The sequence below is a fragment of the Cuculus canorus genome, chromosome 1 (genome assembly GCF_017976375.1).
Source record: "Cuculus canorus isolate bCucCan1 chromosome 1, bCucCan1.pri, whole genome shotgun sequence".
NCBI lineage: Eukaryota > Metazoa > Chordata > Aves > Cuculiformes > Cuculidae > Cuculus > Cuculus canorus.
This window is the reverse complement of record NC_071401.1, coordinates 79,227,711-79,251,429: the sequence shown is the minus strand read 5'-3', so window position 1 is coordinate 79,251,429 and position 23,719 is coordinate 79,227,711. Positions and strand designations below refer to the sequence as shown.

The window sequence follows — 23,719 nt, the reverse complement described above, 5'->3', positions numbered from 1 at the left end:
GTTACATGCATAAAAAATACTCTGTTCTCTGTGGAAGCCATGTGCCTTCAAAAGGGCAGTTAAAGAAAGGGTACATCTTCAGTTTGTAATATTACACCTTTGAATCAATGATGGATAATGTAAAAATATTTCCATTCTGTCAAGACAGTATGATGTTGTTTGCAAGACATAATAATGGACACCATTCTTCATCCCAGAGTGATAAAAAATACTAGTTTGTTATCATGTGTTTCTGATTACATGCTTTCAATGTATTTTTACCCTTCTAGAACAGCATTGACTTCTTAGTCTTGGCTTCAAATATATGTGGGTTTATTTCAGATTCTTTCATGATAATGCTTTTCCTTGATATGCTTGCATTTGTTCTGCATCTGAGTATCAGCAAGGCTTATTATCAAGATGGGAAAGACAGAAAAATATTCTTTTTGCAGTATCTCTGTACAAGTTCTGCAACTTTATCTATGCGGTGTTTGTAAATGGAACTGGATGTAAAGGCTTTCAGGTGATATAGAGGGCATCTATCTGAAAATCTATCCTAATTCATATGGGTTTGGAAAGGATTTTGTTTGTTTGGGTATGGCATGAGATGTTTAAACTATCTTATCCTTAGTATTGTTATTTTGTATCAAATAGCCCATACCAAATAAAATCAGCATGTATTTTTGGTATCTGAGGAACAGCAGGTTCTGGACGGTTTAAAATAGATGACATATGATACCAAGAATAGGCTGGTGCAACTTAGCCGACCTGAGAAACTATTCGAGGAGCAAATGAAAATGGAGGGCAGTTCTATACTCCATGCTTTCACTAACATTTATTTTGCCATTTTTGCTCTGTTTTGCTTCAAGCTTTTAATTAAGATTTCCTTGGCTTTGCTGACTCATTTCTATATTGTTAAAGGCAACAGAAAAGAGGCTGCCAGGATAGCAGAAGAGATCTATGGAATAGTCCCAGGTAAAGTAAAATATGGACACTCTATCATTTAAGTGTATATTTGCTACATTTTTGTAACATGAGGATTTAAATCATCCAGTTGCAATGAAATGAGGAATCTGTGCCTAAATGTATGAGTGAATGTTTTAACCTGAAGTGCTTTCCATTTCTGGGGTCTTTGCAGTGTCAGTACTTGTTGGCATGATTTAGGTGTGCAAAATATGAGACTCCAACAATTACCCAGATAGAATGAGGACAACATTTGCTCAAGGCACTATGGTAAATAAAAAGGTTGTCCTTGGAAGCCAGGCATTCCTTAGTGGGGGTTGCAGATGGTTTTACTAAATAGCTAGCTTTTCCACCAGAGAATGTTTAAGGAAAAGTTTTAACATGTTGATTTTCTGAAAGGAGATACTAGAAAGATAAAACTAATGACTTTATGAATCCAAGCCAAGAACAACTGTTTCGTTAAATCAGACGATAAAAACGGAATACAGCTAAAATTATTCTGAAAATTATACGGCACAGGAATATACTGTACTATGCAGACTCTTTAGTAGGTCATTTATTTTTTTTTCCAAGTAATTTTACTCCTTCATGTCACTGTCATAATAATGAGTAGACGTGTGTGCATGCCTGCTAATTCCACTAATTAAAATGATACAGTATTTAAAATTAACTACCAGTGAAGACTTATTTTAATACTTGAAGATTCTTATCAGGGTTGTGACAGCACAGATTTTTATATGACTCATTTGTTGGGCACTTACTTTATGATCAATAGTACTGTCATGAACTGGCACATGACCTAAAGCAGAACATAGGTGGTGCGAGGTGGCCACCCAAAGCACAAAGATTAAGATCCGGCCAAGAGAAACATTACAGCAAAGTATTTTTTTACAAAGGCTTTATATAGAGGCATGTCTGGATTATAATTTATCTGTTATTCTCCAGAATATAATTCCAATCACTTATTACTCTCATTTTTTTCCAGATGCCCTCATGCAATTGTAATCGGACATGTGGCCAACAAGATTTTTTCCTTCATGCAGGTTCTTATTGAAATGCCTTGAAAGTTTAGCAGACCACAACATATTTTTATCTGCAAGTTGCCATTTGCAAAAAGAGATTAAAGATACTCTTACAAAACATTAAGATCATGTGATGTTGTTGCAGGGCTCTATATTGGATTACAGACGGAGCTTCACAGCCTTTTCTCTTTGCAGCGGAGTAGCTCAGTAGCAGCAGCAGGGCTGATTATTCATACATAGACATTCAAAAAGACACATTGTTTTCAGACATGTCACTCACAACAGTGAAGGGAAGATGTGTCCCGTATGGGAACTATATTTGCCACGCGTTTCAGGGAGGTAGGTTGCTGTGGCTAGCATGGAAGTATGCAGCAGCATGTGTTTTCAAGGTGAGGCACGTGTGCGTATACACATGCATTGTAAATTGCAATTTACACTTGCATTCTAAATGCATGTGACGTGCTTGTACATGCTATACTATATGCATAAAATATTAAATAAGGCACAGTAGCTCTGTTGTGTGATTCACTTCAGAATATTCCTACTGTATTAGAGCCCTGTTTTTTGTCACTTGCAATGTCTTCTGACTTTCTGAACTGAGCTTGCCTCTTTCGGTCGCGAGGATAATGAAGGATATGGGGGGTTGGATGTTTTCAGGAAAACGTTTCTCAGTTCCTACCTGCTTTCTGTTTCTGTCATTTTGCTTGGTGCATCCTACTTGGTCCTTGGGAGCCTGGTCATATATTGTGCTGGTTGGTCTTTCCATGCCACCTTCCTGCCTTAGGAAGCCAGGAACAACTGAAGTAAACAGAAGCAAAACTAATATCTATAGTTAATACCATTACCCCATGATCTGAAGTGCATCTTGGTTCTCGGGTAACAAAAGGAGACTCCCTTGGCCAAGGTTCAAACTTCTGCTGTGTTGTTGGCCTCAGATCCCCAGGGATGTGTCTGTTCCTCTTATTGATTTCTCCCTGCCTCAAGTAACACCTGAAATGGAGATAAATCACCCTTTCCATTCTCTCTGGTGTGCGGTGTAGCTGAAAAAATTAAACAAGACATGGGTTTCAAATCCGGTGCTCGTGGGGTTGCTGTACAACAGAGCATGAATGCAAACACTCGTATTGCTTCTGTCCTGTGGCAGTGTAAATACAGCTGGCCCTTGGAGTTACTACACACTGTGTTGTGGTATGGTCATAAATTTTTATATAGGTCAAGTAAATTTGCTCTCTACTCACAGGGATTTAACCTGGGCTCCCTGACTATGTCTCTAGGTAGTAGCTAGACCAAGGAATTTTTGTCTCAGCACATGAATAGGTAAGAAAAAGGGCAAGCTAGCCTACATGAAGGAGTCTGAACTGTTCAACAAATCAGAATTATAATGGAAGAAAAGTAATGCCTCAGGCTGAATTTATTTATTTTTTCGTGTCTCCTCTGAAACCTTCCAGTTAGGAGGAGGATGAATCCTGTTACCTGGTAGTTTGAACTGGAGGATATTATTTATGAAATTGTCAGTTCAGGAAATAAAACTGCCAGGCATGTGCCAGAATTCATTTGAAGAATAAGCCATCCCTGTATCTCCCTTCTGTGAGTCTCTTAACAAAATGCAAGAGAAGCTGCAGTACAATTTGTGACAAAAGCTCTTGAGGAAAGACGGAAGCTGATATGGGTTTGAGTAGCTGGACTGCAGGGCTCTGAAGTCCCTGGGTGAGTCCCAGCAGCACTAAACTTGTGGTCTTTGCTGAAGCGTGTTTTTTCCTGCTTTTAAAAGTTCTGCCAAGAAGCTTTTGTTTAGGTTCCTTAGTGAGCAGCCAGCTTTCTCAGGAGTGCTGAGCCCTCCACTGCTCTGCTGAAATCAATTTATCATACAGTTTCACTGCTGATGCCACATTGATTTCAGTCCTGATCTGCATTTAAACGCAGCTGGTTTTTCCCTGTCCTCCCAGTATCTGCTTTTGCTGCTTAGCTGAATTAACATTTATGCATTTGCTGTTTCAGGCAGCTGGGCAGACCGATCCCCTCTTCATGACGCTGCCTTCCAAGGACGCCTCCTGTCATTGAAAACCTTGATTGCACAGGTAAAAGCCATCAGATAAAGAAAAGGTTGGGAAGCAGCACAGTTTCTGTTGAAGTGCATCCAGTTCAGTTGTATAAATAGTATATCCACATGCACTTATTTGGGTGTGTTTTAATTTTCTTGGTGAGTATGCTGGGGATAAGGCCAGGACAAAGACTGTTACAGCTTGTTGCTTGCTGTATGATGTTTGTGCTCTTTCTCAATTATAAACCATGCAAACTGTGCTGGAGAATAGGAACAATATATGTAACAGCTATTTAAAAAAAAAATAAATCTGTAGAAAGCTGTAAAAGTACATATTGCTTTATAAAACAGCAAGCGTGATCCTCCTAAAGAGAGGAAGATCAGGTCATCCTGAGACCCTCTCTTCCAAATGAAACTAAGAGTTCAGACAAGAGAAAGAGGAGGAAAGAATATACTAGGAAGGACAATAAGCTGGGTCTGAAAGTGTGCAGCTGCAAAATTATGGTTCTTTGTCTACCATCATCCTTACTACCTCTACTCTAACTTAATGCCCTCACCTGGCATGAATGAGTAACTGCTGTTCTTCCCACTCCTTAGTCAAGACAAGTGAAGGGAAATTAATTCCATGGGTGTAAGCTCTGTGACTTGTTCATCAGACTTTTTATATCCAAGGTGAATAATTTTTGCCAGTGAGGCCACAGCTCTAATGGACAATGTCCTCAAGGAGTGGAGGTGCCAGTGTGAAAACCTCCACTCCAAACACATTTCAAGGCATGGCTGCAGCTAAAAGAGGTAGCTGTTTACAGCCAGTGTTCCCTCTCCCAATTCCTGATCCCTCTTTAATTCACCTGTTGATATAAAAAGATTTTTTATGGAAAAGGAAGTGCTGGAGGTAAGGGTTATTAAGGGAGAGGGTTTATTCATTTAGTGCTTTGCTGGTTTTCTGACCCCCTCTATCTCCATTTACACTGACCTTACACTATCTTATTGGTGGGAGGCCCCATGTCATGGTTATACACTTGATGTGCCAGTTATATACTGGTTGTGGTTACCTACTGGAGAAGCATCCAGTATTGTGGTTATACATCATTAGTTAACCTACCCCTTCTCCTGAAGGCATTTAATTTTGGGAGTGAAGGATGAGGGTCTTTGCTGATGAAAAGAGATCAAAGTAGCAACGTCTGTAGAGACTGAATTGAAGCTGATTGACCACAGCTTAATAAATGTAGGGACGAAACTGTTCATGGAGCAACATAATCATTGCTTCTTGCTTCTAATACAGTTGCACTACTAGCCTAAAATGAAATATGAAGCCATACCTTTGGGTATGTTTGGAGTCTCTCCTATAGGGCCACAACTTTCAAGAAAACCAGTGAGGCTTTTGCTCCCCAAGGGATGCCGGGACATAAGGAGACAATGGAGTGCTGGAGTTTTGAAAGAGCTTAAGGACTCATCAATAACTGTTGCAGTACCAAAAGAGGAGTTTGGTTTTTCACATAAATTGAAAGCAAGTTTTAAGAAGAGTGATGTTTAGCAAACAGCTGTTGTAAGATATAGAACTGATTTTCCCTTTTGTAATGAAAGGGAATGCTGTTTTGACCAAGGTATCAGTGTCGCTTGCAACAGCTGAGTTTCATTTATTAAATATATATATAAGTAATGACTGAGAATCGGCCAGCTTATCAACTCTAGAAGTCATTCCTCTTGAAGGAATATGCTGATCATTAAGTATGAAACATCTATGCAATCAGAAAATGGAATAATCTCAACATTTTTTCAGGGTTGTATCTATTCTGCTGGCACTGATGTAGCAGAGAGAGATTTTCTAGCTGCAGCTTTTACATTGATAATGCTTTCACATGACTGAAAAATAAGTGTTTGTCTATCATCGAATTTCTAGCTTGAAGTGATTACAGTAGTTGCTTTTAATGCTCATTGTATTGGGCCCAGTGACTTTTCTTACACGGTTATATTGCTCACAGATACAGTTTCTGCCCATTGCATTTGCTACTGCATACCAAAAAGTGCATTGCTGCCATCTTGTGAGCTGCCTGGTTTATAGCACATTGGGTAGACCCCAAAGGCATTACAAAATACAAGACATCAAGCGGAAAGCGGAGCTGCTTCCAGGCCTGTTCTCACACAGGGTTGTAAAACCTTAATTGCCAAGAGATTTATCTGCTTTCTGGGGAAAACACATATGACAGTTGCTTTCTCTCCTTTGTGAATATGTCTGGTTTCTGTTTGTACAGAAATAGATGTAGGAACAGTCACTTTGGGAAATACCTGTAATAAGGCATTTGTAAATCACAGTTCTTTCTTCCAGTGTAAAATGTTTCTCAGGTGGTCAAATAAGAAGAACCGTTTTGTGGGTGGGATTTGTATCATCTATCTTATGGGTTTACCAAGTGCCTAACTACCTCTGAGTGAAATACACTGGGCACTCTATATAGTCTGTGGAAGTATTCTTACAACACATCTAATCTGACCTACTAGAAACAGCTGGTTTAGCATGGGTTGAATAATATCCTAGGGAAGCACGTATCTCCCCACTGAAGGAGCTGAGGGCTCCAGATGTGTTGCTGCCACCTGTGCCAGAGAAAGTGCCTGTATTCAGGGACATGAATCCCACCAGCTGTAGCTCTCCCACCAGCTGTAGCTCCGAGTGCTGGACTTATAAGGGTTTCATTACCTTTCCTATTAAGTGAAAAAATTCAATGTCTTTCCTTTGATTGACCATGCATTGTAAAGAAATAGAAATAGACAGCATTGCTTGTCCTTGCTTCCTCTTTAACCCCTCTACCAGCTACTGTCTTAAGGGATGAGCACCAAAGCACTGAATAACATTAATCCAACCCAGGCATCTTCCCTGGCCATGCAGCCATCGATGTGGCTCTCCCCCGACAGGGTCCAACCACCCTTTGCACCCGCAAGAGCCCTGGGGTATCTGTATGGTTCTGGCAGGGCTTTCCCCTCACGCCTCCTGCCCTGCGTTGCAGGGTTTCAATGTGAACCTGGTAACGATGGACCGTGTGACGGCTCTTCACGAGGCCTGCCTGGGTGGCCACGTCGCCTGTGCAAAGGTGCTGCTGGAGAGTGGTGCTCAGGTAAGTCCTGGACCTGCTGGCAGTGATGCAGGCGCCTGGAGCACGGATGCTCCTTGCATGAGTGGAGATGCGAGACAGCCTGCTCGTGTGGCAGGGCCAGGATGCAGATGGATAGGAGCATCTCAAACAGAAATGGTGAAAAAGAAAACAGTGCTTTGTTTCCGTGGGTGATAGATTTCCCATCCCCCGGTAGCTGCTTGAATCACCCCATTATTCTGTTTCGTTTTCCCTCTGTATATGAAATGTAGTCACGATTGATGGAAAAGGAATGAGAGATACTATGTGAAAATAACCTTGAAGAAAATGACTTATTCCTTTTCCCCCCCTCACAACCATCACTGAGATTGTCTCTGTTTTTCTGTGGGATGGTTTGGAAGTCTCGCGTAAGTAAAAATAGATGTGCTTGAAGCAATGAAACATTTTATCTGCTAATAAAATAACATGTAAGTAGAACGCGCGTTAAAAATGGAGATGAAATATATAAGAACGCATTTTATTCAGTGGGTGTTCAAGTACAATTTATATGGCAACAAACTGACCTACACCAAAACAGGCAATCAAGTTATTCTCTGAAGAATCCCTTTTCAGTTTTAGTTGATTATTGTATAATAATGTCACTGCTTTTTTATAACGCAAAGAACTCTGAACTGCCTGTTGCTTTCCTAAGAAATCAGCCTATTCCTGGCATAATATATAGCTCTGAGGGTTTTTTTGTTTTTGTTTTCTCTCGACTCTCTGTTTCAGATACCCCAAGGCTTATCTTTCTCTTCACTGTTCCAGAAGCTGTGCAGGATGAAGGATAGTTTAGCTCAGCAATTAGCAGGAGGGGAGGAAGATCAAAGAAGAGTCAGGGATCTGTATGGATGATACTGTCGAAACAAAGAATTAGTAGGAGCCTTGCAATTTCAAGAAGAGCAAGATGGGTTTGGGGCTACAAAATCTAGGCAGATGAATGTACCCCATGCTGTGGGACCTGGTATGTCCCCATACCATGCCAGCTTGCCCATGTCCTGGCCCCGTCATACTTATTTTCCTGACAGGTCTGTTCCTCTCACTGGTTTTCCATGAAAGTGAGCAAGCAGAGAGGGCACTAAGGAACAAGGGCTGCATCCTCCAGAGCCTAATCTGCAAATGAAGCTCTATGTCAGGGAGTGTGACCTCACACTGGCTGCTACCTGGTTGGATGCTGCTGAAAATGACAAGGACTTAAAAACTGGAAATGGCGAAGGCTGGCTTGTAAATGTTGGAAAACTGTCTTGTGGGAAAAGGAGTTAACTCACACAGCATTGCAAACAAGTCAGTAGTTCAATGAATGAGAAAAAATTTTATCCAGGAAGGTTTCAACTGCAAGTGGTCTACTGCTGAATTACCCAGAATAAACCAATAGGGTTTTAAAAATCACTACCTTTCTCCACTTTAAAGGCAAAATATCATGCTAGTTAAATTGTTTGAGCTAAGGCATTTCTAGCCTGGTGCTCTTGCCCCTTTGCAAGGCAGCTCCTGTGCTTGCACTGATAGCAAGGTCCTCCAGCTTTCCTAGTGGCCCAGGACTTCTCCAGGCGTTTCTCTCCTGTCTCTTTCTTCCTTCTTCTCCTCTGCAAATCACACAATTGCCACACGCTTGCATAATCCACTGCTATCCTCCAGTGTCCCACAGAATTAAATAATTAAATGAAGAATTAAAGCAGATTTGCAGAGTAAATTGCCTCTGAGTGCTTGCTACATACTTAAACATAGCAGCTATGGTGCTGTGCACAATACAGTCCAGGAACTGCTGCGCTCTCCCAGTGGAGAATGACAGACGGTGGTTCTTAGCAGGTCTATACGCTGGCAGTAGAAGAAGGAAATCCTTATTCTCTTATACATATACATGCATATGAACACAAACTCAAGCTCCTTTTCTGTTTGGGATGAAGACTATTAAGATATTGTTTCTATGAAAATTTCTTTTGCTGGAAATGTGTTTTCAAGTGAAATTATTAAACATGAAGTCTCTGTTTGCATTTAAAAATCAAAGCCATTTTCATCTGAGTGTATTCTGGCTTTGGGATGGTGCAGACTAGATAGCCATGAAGATGTTCAAGTTCTCCACATAAAAAAAAAAAATTAAAATCTTATTTTCTCAGCAACTCTAGGAGGAGCATTCATAGCAGGCAGTGTGGCTGCATTATGGCACTAGCTATCTGGGAAACAGGGCAAACCTCAAACAAGAATGCTATATGTGTTGTGCCACCACATATAGCTCTGAAAGTTGTTAATGAAATCAGTTCTGAAATCAAACAAGACAAGCGTCTTTTTCTGGTGCATTTCTGGTGTGCACATGAGGCATGTTGCAAGGGCATTCCTATTAAATTGGATTATTCTAAGCATGTCTTGGTGTTCTAGGTCAATGCAGTCACCATCGATGGGATCACTCCTCTGTTTAATGCCTGCTGCAGTGGAAGCGTGGCTTGTGTCAACATGCTGCTTGAATTTGGAGCCAAGCCACAGCCCAGGAACCACCTTGCATCGCCTATTCATGAAGCTGTCAAGAGAGGTAACGTTCAGGCTATGAGTGAAGCTAACAATAACTAAATGAGCAATACATCTTTTATTGATGTTAAAATATTTTTCGAATAAAAACTTGTCCGTGCTGGTACAGATAAATAGGCTTGGTTTATTTCCAGGTCTTGTGCCTCATTGGTCATTTCTGGGTGTATTCTGCTCTACAGCACTTCAGTGATGGCTCTTCTTTTCTCTGCAGGTCACAGGGAGTGCATGGAGATCCTTCTGGCCCATGAGGCTGACATTGACCAAGAGGACCCACAGCATGGGACCCCGCTCTATGTGGCTTGCACATACCAAAGAACAGACTGCGTCAGGAAGCTTTTGGAGCTAGGTACCCCTGTAAAAGGAGCTGAAGGAGAGTTGTGCTGGTGTCACCCAGCGCTGTTCATCTCTCCAGGTTGCCTCTCCACTGCAAACATCATGGGTTGTTTCCGCAAGTGGTATTTTTATTTCCACAAGAGGTGTTTCGGCAGCCCAAGTCTGAGAGACTTGTTTGAGGCTATTAACAATCTCCCCTCACTCATGAAGTGTTTATGATGAGATTGCCTGCACGTGAAAATAAAACACTTCTAGTTTTCTAGGATGATGGCAGGAAGCACAGGCAATTCTAGCTAATATTAGTGACCGAAACCAATCCCTGATTGTGGTAAACTGCCTTGCTAAGGATTAACTTCACCTGCTTCTCAGCTGCTGATGAAGACAGCAGTAAAGCTGCTTGAAAGAATAATCCCTGCAGGTCCAGGCACAGCCTATGAGCTAGCATAAATTTTTGCTGTCAGTATACATGAGCTGACTTACATCTGCTTGAAGCGTGTCCCTGCTGTGCCTGGTGAGCCTAAGGCAAGCATTTTGATTGCTGTGCTCCCAGAGCTATTACAATGAGATAACTAAAGGTTTCACCCTTCAGTAATTAAATTAACATAATCTATATTAGATTGTATGTTATTAACAAATTTACAGGGCATATGGTTGGCTTTGACCATCTATTGAGTTGAAAGTCAAGCTTCTCAGTTCTTGTCCGTCACTGACAGGGTTTGATCACTCAGAGGATGTTTACACAGCAGGTAGTTGACCTGCTGAGTTTTACAGTGCTGCTGTTGAGAGAACTGAGGGAGGCCTGTGTGCTATACATCCCCCTCGTTTATTTAGGCTGCTGGTGTAAACCAGCCCCATGTGGTATGAGTTTGGGCAGTTTTGCTGCCTCCCAGATCTAACCATGCACTCTTGTTCACTCAAGGAGCCAACGTTAATGCAGGGAAGCGATTAGACACACCCCTCCATGCGGCAGCAAGAAAATCCAGTGTGGATGTAGTTGTTTTACTGGCAGACTATGGTGCTAACCTGAAATGCAGAAATGCTGAACTCAAATGTGCCCTGGATCTTGCCATACCCAACAGCAAAGTGGAGCAGGCGCTTCTGCTACGGGAAGGTAACAATTTCATTTTTTCTTCTCTTTCTTTTTAAGTAGAACAGAATTTATTTCCTTTACCTATGTATATTTTCTCAACTGCTTTTATAAGTAATGCTCTATATAAATTCTCTTATCTTCTTTTTTGATTTCAAGCTAGCAGCACATGACATAGAAATGAGTAAGAGATCTCTGTTTTATTGCTGCCATCAAGTCTAAGAGTTTTAGTGGTAAATTGGTCAGTTATTCTGTGCTTTCTTTTCCTGTCTACTGAAGGACAAATATGTACTTACTTATCTGGACTCTAATTGCTGCGAGAGTTTATTCATAGATATTTTAGTACCATCACCTTGTGTTAAACCTAGCACTGTGGCTCAATGTCCTGCTTCCTGCAGAAAAAGCGACATGAGTGTGTGTGCCCTTGGCCTTCAGGAGAAAGCAGAGTTATTTGCCAGGTGGCTATTCAGCTTCATGGCACGCAATTCTTGCATGCAGTTCATGGGGCTGCAATCCCAGCACAAACGAGCCATGCCCTTTGCAGCTTACTTTCAACCTTCCTACAATTAATTATCTTTACAGTCTACTCGGAGAAACTTTTGAGCAGAAATGAATCTAGATCTTCTTGTGCCATTTTGACCTGCACCACATACAGCTAAAACTTGATGCATCTGTAACAATGTCCCTGGGATACGGACATGCTGGATTAAGCGCCTTCTTCCTCTAACTTTCATGCTTCCCAGCTCACTGGCACCCTGCTAGTTGGTCTGTGCCCCGCCCCTCCCTAGGGCTTTGCTGACATGGAGCGTGAATGATGCTCCTCCACGCAGGCAGACTGCCACCTTCCCAATCCCACTTGATACCAACCAAGGAGCAAAGCACGATGTGCACTGAAAGCCCACTTCCAGCTACAGAATAGCTCTTGGATGCTAAATTAATATTGTCAACGTTGTGCATAGGCTTTGTGCTGACTCTCCAGACAGGTGGTTTTATGGAGGAAATGAAACATTGGATTAATTTCCTTCTCTCTTACTCCATTTCTCCATGTCTTTTCATGCAGAGCTTTAATCTGTCATGTTTAAAATGTTCTGCAAGGACTTGTCCTTGAATGCTTCTCACGTTTTGCGGCTGTTGTCGGCATATCTGAGATGTTCAGAGCCCAGTAACAGCAGGCTGTGTGAGCAAAAGCAGTGCTTGCAGTTGTCCTGTTCCAGTTGCCCTGCATGAACAAGAGTCTGAGTAGATGAAGAAATATCCCAATATTAATAATTTTCTCTTCCTGAACTTTCGTTTTGATTTTCCCCTTTCTGCTTGCCACCCTCTCCTCCCTTAGAGTTAAGGGCCTATAGGTCCACTTCAGCTTCTGCAGGCTCTTTGCTTTTCAGAAATGAATTTTCCTCAGTTTCCTTACCTATCCCTTCAGTCCTGCCTTCAGATACTTTGCTGCATCTAACATCTGCAACTGCCCTTTTTGCTGTGGTTACTTAGATGGCTCCGTTTAATTGCTCTTTTTCCTAGCTATTAAGTGATGTGAAATATAAAAAGTTTATGTTTTCCTAACTGCTTTGGGGGAAGGTAGCTTCTTCCTTCCCTTCCAGTGACAGCAGTAAAAGTGCTTTTTTCTGTATATCCCACATTTGTCTATTAATTTCTTCCCAGAGGGGGCATTATCAGTCTGCTTAAGCTCCTAAATACTCCTGTAGTAAAAGCACAGATTAGGAAGCTTTCCTGGAAGAAATAAAGACAGACTTTTAAGCCCACATCTCTAACGATTCCTTGCCAAACACTGCTCTGATTGCTACTGTTTGACCAGAAACTGGAGGGACAAGGCTGAGACTGGGCTTGAAAACTGACCGCCTCTGAGCAGGCTTAAAGGTTCAACACGAACCAGCTCCAAAAAGAGGAAAGCGGAGGGGAGGCAAGGACACATTCACTAGCAAGTTGCATTTGCACTTGCAGGCATGCAGCAGCAGAAAAAACAGAGATTCATTTTCAGGGAGTTTGTGCTTGGTGCGCCTCTCATCTGACGTGTGGTGGAGTGGGTTGGGAGCAACTTCCTATTCACCTCATGCAGAAACCACTGGGGCAGCACCACTGTGTGCAGTGCCATGCAAGCCGCTGCCCAAGCCGGGATCGCTGTCATCCCGATGAGTCCTCTAACAGCTTTCCTACCAGTGGGCTCTGACATTTAACAAGAGTTTTTCACAAACAGCAGCCTTTCCCCCAAGGCAAGGGAAGGGTAAAAAGGCCTCTCATATTTTTATTTTTTATTCTGCCTTTTTCAATAGTTTAATTTTTAATTTTTTCCCTTTACTGCCTTTTTGCACAAAACTTCTGGAAATTTTTCTTTGAGGTGTTCTCCTTTCATTTAGACTTAATAAAAATTGCATGTCATATTAAGAAATAATTTTGAAGAGCACTGATAGACTGACTGACATACATAAATATTCAGAACATGTAGTCATGTGAAAAAGCTAATTTGCAGTTACTACTTGTGCAGGACTTGCTGAGACACCAGTGACTGGAAGAAGCATGTTGTGTATATATGAACAATTAATTGTATTTGCCAAATCCACTCAATTATGGCCGGTCTATCCTGAACACCTCTGCTGCTCCCCATAATTTCTCTCGCCTTTGTCCTCACAAAACCACTGGTAGTTGTTTTATATCCTGAGCAAGCGCTATGCATCCTGGCGCTCTCACTCTTCTGTATAGTATTTTGAGTATTTGCTCAAGAAATATGCAGAACACCTCGCCGTGCACACAGAAAAAAGGTTTTTTAGTACTTATAGTTTTCTATTTGACAAATTTAACAACATAAGTTAAATAGGAACAATAATGTGTTTAGCTCTCCCTGACTTCAACAAGCAGCGCTTGATCTGATTTGCACATCTTGTTTTTGTTTGTTTTTGATTTATTCTGGTGGTGAGTTGGGGGTGCTTGTTTTTACCTTTATTTTTTCCCCAGGTCCTGCCAGCCTTGCCCAGCTGTGCCGGTTGTGTATCAGAAAACATCTGGGTCGGTCGTGCCTATACGCAGTTCACAAGCTGCACCTGCCTGAGCCACTTGAGAACTTTCTGCTTTATCGATAAGTCTGTGACTATCTTTACAGTTGAGAAGAAAGAGGAACAAATGGCTGTTTCCTCCAAAATTCTTATATCAAAGAAAAAAATCAAAGACATCATTTACTGTCTACTGTGGATATCAAACATTAGCTGCTACCTGACAGTGCCAATTGAAAACACCTTTTCACAGACATTGAATGATATTATGGATACAGTTCTCTCACAGTCTATGGCCACATCCACTTACACCAGCCTGAAAAGATGTAGTACATCGACAGCTCACTTGACGTGTTTGTAGATGCAGCTGCACACATCCACCCACTCACAGACAGTCAGACATAGATTTCCCCTCCACTTAGTGTTGTATTTATGCATGTAGTATCTGTGCAGCTTCTTCCTTTTGTCTATCCAATCTTACCATCAAAATCAAGGTAATGGCTATTATTCTTACACTAGTGTGAGAAAGAAAGTCTTCAGTGCCCAACATCAGCTGTGTGTGATATACTGCACACCTTTTCTCAGCTCTGACTCCACATCCTGCAATCTCTTTCCTATAGTCTAATGCAGTCATAGCAACTTCCAGCAGACTCTGGTTGTCCCTGAGCTCAGTTCCTCCAATGCTAATACATATTGTACTCTGAAATGCAAGTGATGTTACCAAAGCAGGTACGGGGGTTAGAAGTAAGCCCACAAAAATGTGTGAAGTTCTTAATCACAGAATCACCAGATTGGAAAGGACCCACTGGATCATCGAGTCCAACCATTCCTAACACTCCCTAAACCATGTCCCTCAGCACTTCACCCACCCGTTCCTTAAACATCTCCAGGGAAGGCGACTTGACCACCTCCCTGGGCAATAAATCTTAATAACTTCCAAAGAAAATATCCCTCCCAAGCTATAGCACCTAAGACCTGTCTGTGTTTGTTATATGAATAATTTTTCTTAGCTTGATTCCAGGACAGAACTTCAAATGTTTCCATAGGCACAGTAGGTCAGCTTTCAATGTCTATGCTTTGCAAGGTTTAAAAAAAAACTAAAAGGATGATTTTCTGCTCTTTTGGGCTTTGCATACCTTGATGTTTCTCAAGGTATGTCCTTGAACTGTAGAGCAGGAGAGAAGCAAGATCCCGAAGGACGATTGTGTATCATCCAAACGTATCACCTTGTTGGACATTGCTTACCAGGAAAAGAAGTGTGCAGGTTTGTCTGCTCCCTCTTCCCCTACTCTAGAGCCTTTCATTACCTTGCTGTGAGAGAGGATTTTTAGAGTGTTATGATTTTGCCTGTTGTGGTATTAGTTTAAGTATCATCAAGCTTAGAAGCTTGGACACAGCAGATCTAAAAATGTACACCTCTGAGCTGAGAAGTGTAGGATCCAGTGATTGGTGCAATGCCTGCATGGCTCTGTTAAGGACTGTTTATTTTTCCTGTGGAGATCATTTTGTGAGGAGAAATGTTTCTTCAGACCCAGGTTTTGGTAAACCTCGGATGTGAGACAATGGTATTTCACTAATTGTAACAAAATGGGGAGTTAAAAGGAGAGTATGTTTCTACTTAGGTCAACCTCACAGGTCTAAGAGGCTGATTACATATTTTCAGGCTATGAGATGTAGTGGTTTCATTATAAGCTATGCATGCTGGCACCAATTTTCACTGGCCATACATCTTAATTCAGGGGGAATCGATCAGCTAAAGCCTGAATACGAGATTGGCTTCCAGCGGCTTTCGGGCTCCTGTCTCTGCTCCAGCAGCAGCAGCCTCTCTGCTAATCCCTTAATTTCACCATAACAATTATCCATTCTGAGATATAGGTCTAGCATTTCCCGTTCTTTCTTAAGATTAATTCAGCACAAATAGGATCAGTTTTGCTCCCAGCAGTTCATAAGACAGGACTTGCAACGTTGGAGTCAAAAATGAATGTAGTTTTTGGGCTGCGTTTGCACATATTGAATGTTATCTGATGGCAAGAGCTATTGCCTGTAAAGTTCTCAGTGACATGAATGACCTTGTACAGTACAGTATATCACAAATCTCAGAGATTTGAACTCTGAATTCTCAAAAGCCTCTGAAAATCAAATACTATCAAGAAAGAAATGTCTATATTAATCTGATATCAGCAGCTCTCTCTCACCCTTATTTTTACTGCCAACTCACTTCCTCTGTTTATAAGGTGGCAGACAGAATACCATCCATTATCTAAGTAGAGAGACAGCCTCAGCTGTGTGGGCTGTCAGACTTGCGTTGCAATCAAGGAGCTAAAGCAATTTATGGGGTCTATTTCAGAATGTGTAATACTGAATTGATTTCCTACTGCAATCATCAATGAAAGCAATATTTCACTTGTATAGGATTTTAAATTGAAAAAATGTATCTCCGTTAAGAAATGCAAAGTCTGTTCAGCCTCTCAGAAAGGTTTATGTTAAGAAGCAGAAGAAGCTGCCCTATATTTATTGCTGATATTAGCTTCCCATCAAAAAATCACCTCACCTTTGCTTTCTCCTGAAGCCATAATTCTTACTGAAATTCTCTACATCAGAGAGTCTGGAGGGAACAGAGCTTTAATAAATCAGAAAAGAAGTTCAGAAGTCTCAATGTTAAGAAATTTCCTTAGAAAATTTACCTAGACTTTCTTGCTTTTATCTCAAAAGATTAAATTATGCATTTAATTCTCTTTGACTTGCTTTGTGTTGTAACAATGCATGGAAATACTGCTAAGAAAAGAGCTTGAGGAGGTACTTCATTCTTTTTTGCAAACTTACCGTCTCATGTGAGGACAGGGAAAGACTGGAACAATTTTCTAGGAGACTACTGGATCTTGTTGGTGATTTTTCAGAATGAGTTTGAAAAGCTTCTGTCAGAGGTAGATTCTGCTGCTTTTCTCCAGGCAGGAGAAGGGCTAGCTAATCTCACAAGGTCTCTTTTCTTCAAGACAAGTGGTCTTTTCTCTGTCATTTTATGATCACTGGCAGAAACCAGCTATTTGAGGAAAATATGATTTTCCTGGGAACACAGATAGTTTTATGTGCTGCAATGTCCACTGCTATAGCATGTCTCTATGACCTCATCCCCAACAAGAGCCAGTCTATCTGCTTCAGTGAAAAGTGCTGTGTATCTTAACAGGAATGTTTACACAATATGCTGCTTGTTGGAAAACTTTTCCTGAACTACAAACACTTACTGATTCTTAGTATAGACACTGACTTGCAGCATAAAGCATGAGCTTGGGCTAGGGGTGCTTAATAGCCATAATGTCCCTGCTCCTGAGTGTATTTTGAAGGAATGGCTTAAATAGGCTACTGATGTGCAACCCAAACAACTTCCTTTCATGATTCTTGATCTGTTGGGCCACTTTTCAGTTTTCTTATCCATCTATAATGAGAGATCCGGTGTGAACTCAGAAATGCCAGTGATCAGGCCCTCGCTGATCTCAACCAAATCAGATGCTGACTTCAAGCCATCGTTCATTACTCAGTTTATGTCTGTCATTGCTCATGATCCAAAGAAAAACAAAATTAAATGGGCTTTGTATCAGCCCTGTATTTATATTTAAAATAAATAGTCTTCATAGCTATATTCTTTCTTCCAGTAGATGCACTCCCATGTTTCCAAACATCCTTGCAGTCCTTTATTCCGTCCACCTCCCCCCCGCCCCAAACCCTGTATCATAGGATCATAGAATGGTTTGGGTTGGAAGGGACCTTAAAGATCATCCAGTTCCAACCCCACCCCTCTGCCATGGGCAGGGACACCTCCCACCAGATGAGGCTGCCCAAGGCCCCATCCAACCTGGCCTTGAACACCTCCAGGGATGGGATATCCACAACCTCCCTGGGCAACCTGTGCCAGTGTCTCACCACTCTCATTGTGAAGAAATTCTTCCTAATATCTAGTCTATATCTGCCCCTCTCCAGTTTATACCTGTTCCCCCTGGTCCTATCCCCACAAGCCTTTATGAATAGCCCCTCTCCAGCTTTCCTGTAGCCCCCCTTCAGGTACTGGGAGGTCGCTATAAGATCTCCTCTGAGCCTTCTCTTCTTCAGGCTGAACAACCCCAACTCTCTCAGCCTGTCCTCGTATAGAAGGTGCTCCAGCCCTCCGATCATCTTTGTAGCAATCCTCTGGACCTGTTCCAACAGCTCCATGTCCTTCTTACGTTGAGGATTCCAGAACCGGACACAATATTCCAGATGAGGTCTCATAAGAGAGGGTCGGAATCACTTCCCTAGACCTTAGAATCCTTCCTAATGTCCAGTGTAAATGTGCCCCTCTCCAGTTTATACCCATTCCCCCGGTCCTGTCCCCACAAGCCTGTACGAATAGCCCCTCCCCAGCTTAAGATCTATAAGATCTCCTCTGAGAGATATAGCTCTCCTAGAGCTATAAGAGCTATCAGAGGAGAGCTATAAGATCTCCTCTGAGCCTTCTCTTCTCCAGGCTGAACAGGCCAAACTCTCTCAGCCTGTCCTCATAGGGAAGGTGCTCCAGCCCTCTGATCATTTTTGTAGCATTACTCTGGACCCGTTCCAATGGCTCCATGTTCTTCTTACGTTGAGGATTCCAGAACTGGACACAGTATTCCAGATGAGGTCTCACAAGAGAGGCAGAGAGGGTCAGAATCACTTCCCTCGACCTGCCGGACACGCTTCTTTTGAAGCAGCCTAGGATATGGTTGGCCTTCTGGACTGCGAGCGCACATTGCCAGCTCATGTCAAGCTTCTCATCAACCAGCACCCCCGAGTTCTTCTCTGCAGGACTGCTCTCAAGCACGTCATCCCCATCGTGTACTGAAAATGGGGATTGCCCCAAGCCAGGTGCAGGACCTCACACTTGGCCTTGTTGAACCTCATGAGGTTCTCAGAGGCTCACTTCTCCAGCCCGTCGAGGTCCTTCTGGATGACATCCCATCCTTCTGGTGTGGCAACTACACCACTCAGCTTGATGTCATCTGCAAACTTGCTGAGGGTGCACTCAATCTCACTGTCAATATCATTGATAAAGACATTGAACAACACCGGTCCCAGTACGGACGCCTGAGGGACATCACTTGTCACGGATCTCCATTGACTACTACTCTTTGAATATGACCATCCAACCAGTCTCTTATCCACCTCACCGTCCATCCATCAAATCCATATCTCTCCAATTTAGAGAGAAGGATGTTGTGGGGGACCATGTCAAAAGCTTTACAGAAGTCCAGATAAATCACATCCATTGGTGTACCTATATCCACTGCTGCTGTTACCCCATCAAAGAAAGCCACTAAGTTGGTCCTACAGGACTTGCCCCTGGTGAAGCCATGCTGGCTGCCATTAATCACCTCCCTGCCCTCCATGTGCTTTAGCATAGCTTCTAGGAGGATTCTGTTCCATGATCTTCCCAGGCACAGAGGTGAGGCTGACAGGTTGGTAGTTCTCAGGGTTGTCTTTTTAAAAATGGGCACAATGTTATCCTTCTTCCAGTCACCAGGGACTTCTCCTGAGTGCCATGACTTTTCAGATATCATGGAGAGTGGCTTGGCAACCATATCTGCCAATTCCCTCAGGACTCTGGGATGCATCTCATCAGGTCGTATGGACTTACACATGTTCAGGTTCCTCATGTGTTCATGAGCCTGATCCTCCTCTACTGTGGGAGGGGTTTTACCCCCCCGGTCACCATCTTGCTGTCCCATGACCCAGGAGGGGCGAGGAAAGCAGTTATCAGTGAAGACTGAGGCAAAAAAGTTATTAAGTACCTCAGCCTTTTAGTCATCTGTTGATACATGATCCCCATTTCCAGTCACCAATGGGGGTACATTCTCTTTGATCCTCCTCTTTTGATTGACACACCTGCAAAAGCCCTTCTTGTTGGTCTTTACTTCCCTCTCCAAGTTCAGCTCCAGCTGCGCCTCAGCCTTCCTGACTTCATCCCTACACAACCAGGCAGCGTCTCTATACACATCCCAGGTTCCCTGTCCCTGCTTGCACTGCCTTCTTTTTTAGTTTGACCAGCAGGTCTCGACTCCGCCATGCCAATCTCTTCCCTTTCCTGCCTGATTTTCTACATACGGGGACTGAGCCTCTTGCACCTTGTGGAAAGCTTCCTTAAATATTTTCCCAGCTCTGTTCCGCTCCCTTGTCTCAGATGACCATATCTCAGGAGGTCCTACTGAGTAAGAAGAGCTGGAAGTCTTCTTTCCTGAAATTTAGTGGGACTTGGGGCTCGTCTCCTACCAACTCTGTTTCTCTCCAGGGAACTCAAGTCTGATCTCCATCTACATCATGGCATTTAGGCTTCTCATCATCCACCTAGAAATTATTGTTGTGTTGCCCCTGTGCAAAACAATGCCAAGGGAATCAGCATCCCCTCTGTGTGACTCTCCGTCCTTCACTTGCTGTCTGCTCTGCACAGCAGGAGGCACAGGGGCTGTCCAACACCTTTCTGTCTCATGTCTGACCTCTGTCTCCTGCAGCACAACTTTGCTATTAGCATTTAACAACCCTCTAGTCGTTATTGGATTGGTGGTGTGTCTCAGTGGGGTGTGAGGGCAAGTTTGATGGTAATGAAAATGAAACACATTCACTGAGTTCTAGTCAAAAAATCTGACTGACATATATGATGCGCTGACAGTTCATGATGTCTTTTTGTGTTTTTTTCAGAAATCAACTTTTTTTCACACACCAATTGCTCCTTACTGTGATTTTTTTTAATGTTCTGCAAGAAATGTATTATATGTTTATGTCAAATACAGGTTCTTCCACACAGACTTTCTGCCTAATTTTATTTCTATTTCTTGAAAATTCATTTGTCCTTAAAATTTATACCATTTGTAGAAACTCATGACGTATGTTACAAACAAGCAGAAAACTACATCAGGTTTGGAACTGAAAAGTCTTCAATAATAGGCACAATAAATTGTGGAAGAAAACATAATTTGCATAGTCAGTTGAGAATAACATCTGAAAGGGGGGAAAGAGATGGATCGGCATTCACTCTAGCATTTTGTTTAACAAGTCAGCCAACACATTAATTAGCAAACCGTTACAAGTAATGGTTTTATATATACTGACTAGCAATAGATAAAGTTTCATGTATGAGAAACTTATTTTTCAGGGAATTAAACGTATATATCCAGAACTTTTATTCACAGCAATAAGAACAAAACTATTGTAAATGCCAAAACCCAGCACATAGTCAATATAGCAATTTTTGTCATTATGCACCTAATCTGTGATATTATCTTTTAAAAGTATGGGTTACCAGAATCATAACCCCTAGCTTGGTTCACTTTCATTCAAGTGTAAAACAGAGGTCTGAGAAATACAGTTCTGTTCCAGCTATATAAAAAAATGGAAGTGATTTTTGTATTTATAGTAGTGAGGTATTTAATGCTTTTAGTTACAAGATGTACCAAACTCTCCTGTCACTAGCAACAGGGGGAAAAAAAGAGACTCCCAAATCAGTCTTTGTGGGGAAGTGAGGGTCTGAGTTTAAACCCATGTTTTCTTGAAACAACGTAATGCACTAATATACAAGTCTCTCTAGTTTTGGCCTTTCCCCTAGATGTAGAGATTGAGCGGAAAAATTCTGAAGTAGGTGAGAGAAGAAATATCCTGCCTTTTTATAGATATTCAGGCCTGGAGGCTGAGGCTATTTAATCTGATCTCCTTTGCAACGCAAGCCACAGGACCTCACCCAGTAATTACACTAACCCAGACTGTACTTTGGGCTACAGCATGTTTTAAAAAATGTGGGGGTCAAGCAGGCTTCCCTGCCCAGACAACCTCGCTGAGAGGTGATCCATTGCTGTTAGCACCCCAGCCCTAGGGTGGAATGAGGGTTGTTTTCTCCTGTTCTTGCCCGGAGCGAGGAGCTGCTGCCACTGAGATGGTGCACCGTGATCAAGGGTGGTGCCTGACCAAAGACTGCTGAGTTAGTACCTGCAATTCTGGTAACCCAAAATTGTAGAAAATAAGACGGAAAAGAAGGTTAATGAGGACAAAAATTGCTGTTGACTATGTGCTTTGTTTTTTTGGCATTTGATAAGTGAACTTTGCAGCATCTTGCCACGTTTTTAGCTGTATGTTACCATGTGCTTGCTAGCAGTATGTTTTTGAGGTGGATGGTTCATTTTCTTCCAGGTCTGTCTGTTGGCTATAGAGGTTAACATGCCATAACAGTGTAGAAATTAAACAGGTTGGGAAGCAAGAGAGATTTAGAGATTGCCAGAGAAAACTTGTTCTAACATTTATTTTCTCTCCTAGGAGTGTTTGTGAGTAAAATGAGCTTTTTTCTCCTAGGAAGAAAAGAATTAAAGACTCCACAGGCATCATTACTTACTCATTGTATGACGCCCATGTCCTGCTCCACTAACTTCACAAACACTATTCCAATGTATTTTTTTTTTCCTAGGGTAGTGAAGAATATGCTTTATGCCTTGTATTTGGAGGAGGGAGATGTATGAACTTACTGAATCCTGGAGAAAGTTTAGAGCTAGGATGCTCACAATATTTATTCACTGCTCTTTTCTCCCCCTGGATGCTGATCAAGTACATATTTTACTCTAGTTGCTCTAAGCAAATGGTTACAGACGTTGACAATGGCCCTGTGTTTCTTTGAAGGCTGATGTATTCATCCCCAGAAGTGTGACAGTGTTTATTAACAGTGGAAACAAGGTATATATTTTTTTTCCAGTTTTATACATTAACAAAAAGAAATATACAACTAGTTCTGGCAAATGAGAGAAGTGCTAATTAAAGAGTACTGATAATAGTGCAATACCGGCTGAGGACAGGGAATGCAGCAGGGACACAGAACACACAGTGACTAAAAAGTTCAGCATTTTACTACATTTTCAAACATGAAATCAGTGTATAGCTATCCTCAGATATGTTTCAAAGAATAGGTCCGCTCTTCAGATGAACCTTCATGAATCCCTGCCTGCTTAAAGACCATACTCAAACTCTGTGTATACACTAGCATTCTCCTTTCATGCCGTTTCCATCACAGTGCAAGCTGAAATATTTTTAATGGCTCTGGCCCAGAGGCACATCTTTTCCTTCTTTTTTTTATATCTCATTATCTTGCAGATAGATGCTTGCTTTTAACAGTTTTGGAAGGTGAGTTCCTGCTGCCGTAGCCTGAGATGTGCATAAGGGTACTTTGACTCGGTCCCAGAAGCTTTGTGGCTTTCATCACTGAGTCCCTGTCAAAGACCACTCATCTTTGAGCTGAAATGACTCATCCTGTGCAGAAATATTCCCTGTCTGCTGCTCATCCATTGTAAATGGATAAGAAATAACTAGGCTTTTCACGCTTGCAGCAGGTTGGGAAGAAATCTGGTTTTGCCACAGATCATGAAATCACTTGTTAGGGATTTTCCTCCTTCCTTCCTTCCTTCCTTCCTTCCTTCCTTCCTTCCTTCCTTCCTTCCTTCCTTCCTTCCTTCCTTCCTTCCTTCCTTCCTTCCTTCCTTCCTTCCTTCCTTCCTTCCTTCCTTCCTTCCTTTCCTTCCCTTCCTTCCTTCCTTTCCTTCCCCTGGAAGTGTCTCTTCTCTTTAGCAACTAAAAAGGTTAATCCTTGGGATATATTAACAGATAAACCTCCTTGC

The 23,719-nt window shown here is 42.0% G+C and overlaps 1 protein-coding gene across 2 annotated transcripts; it reads left to right on the top strand.

The window, feature by feature from the left end:
- The first annotated feature begins 755 nt into the window (after window positions 1-755).
- ASB11 (ankyrin repeat and SOCS box containing 11) lies at window positions 756-17,846 on the top strand. Of its 2 annotated transcripts, none has more exons than XM_009565572.2 (7): window positions 756-954; window positions 3,963-4,042; window positions 7,005-7,112; window positions 9,498-9,648; window positions 9,856-9,990; window positions 10,897-11,088; window positions 14,032-17,846. In XM_009565572.2, the coding sequence occupies exons 1-7, from the start codon at window positions 771-773 to the stop codon at window positions 14,154-14,156; spliced, it is 975 nt and encodes a 324-aa protein (XP_009563867.2). In that variant the 5' UTR covers window positions 756-770; the 3' UTR covers window positions 14,157-17,846. The 2 variants fall into 2 exon arrangements, with proteins under 2 accessions (XP_009563867.2, XP_009563870.2); XM_009565575.2 differs by lacking the exon at window positions 756-954 and adding an exon at window positions 2,170-2,303.
- Window positions 17,847-23,719: the final 5,873 nt, after the last annotated feature.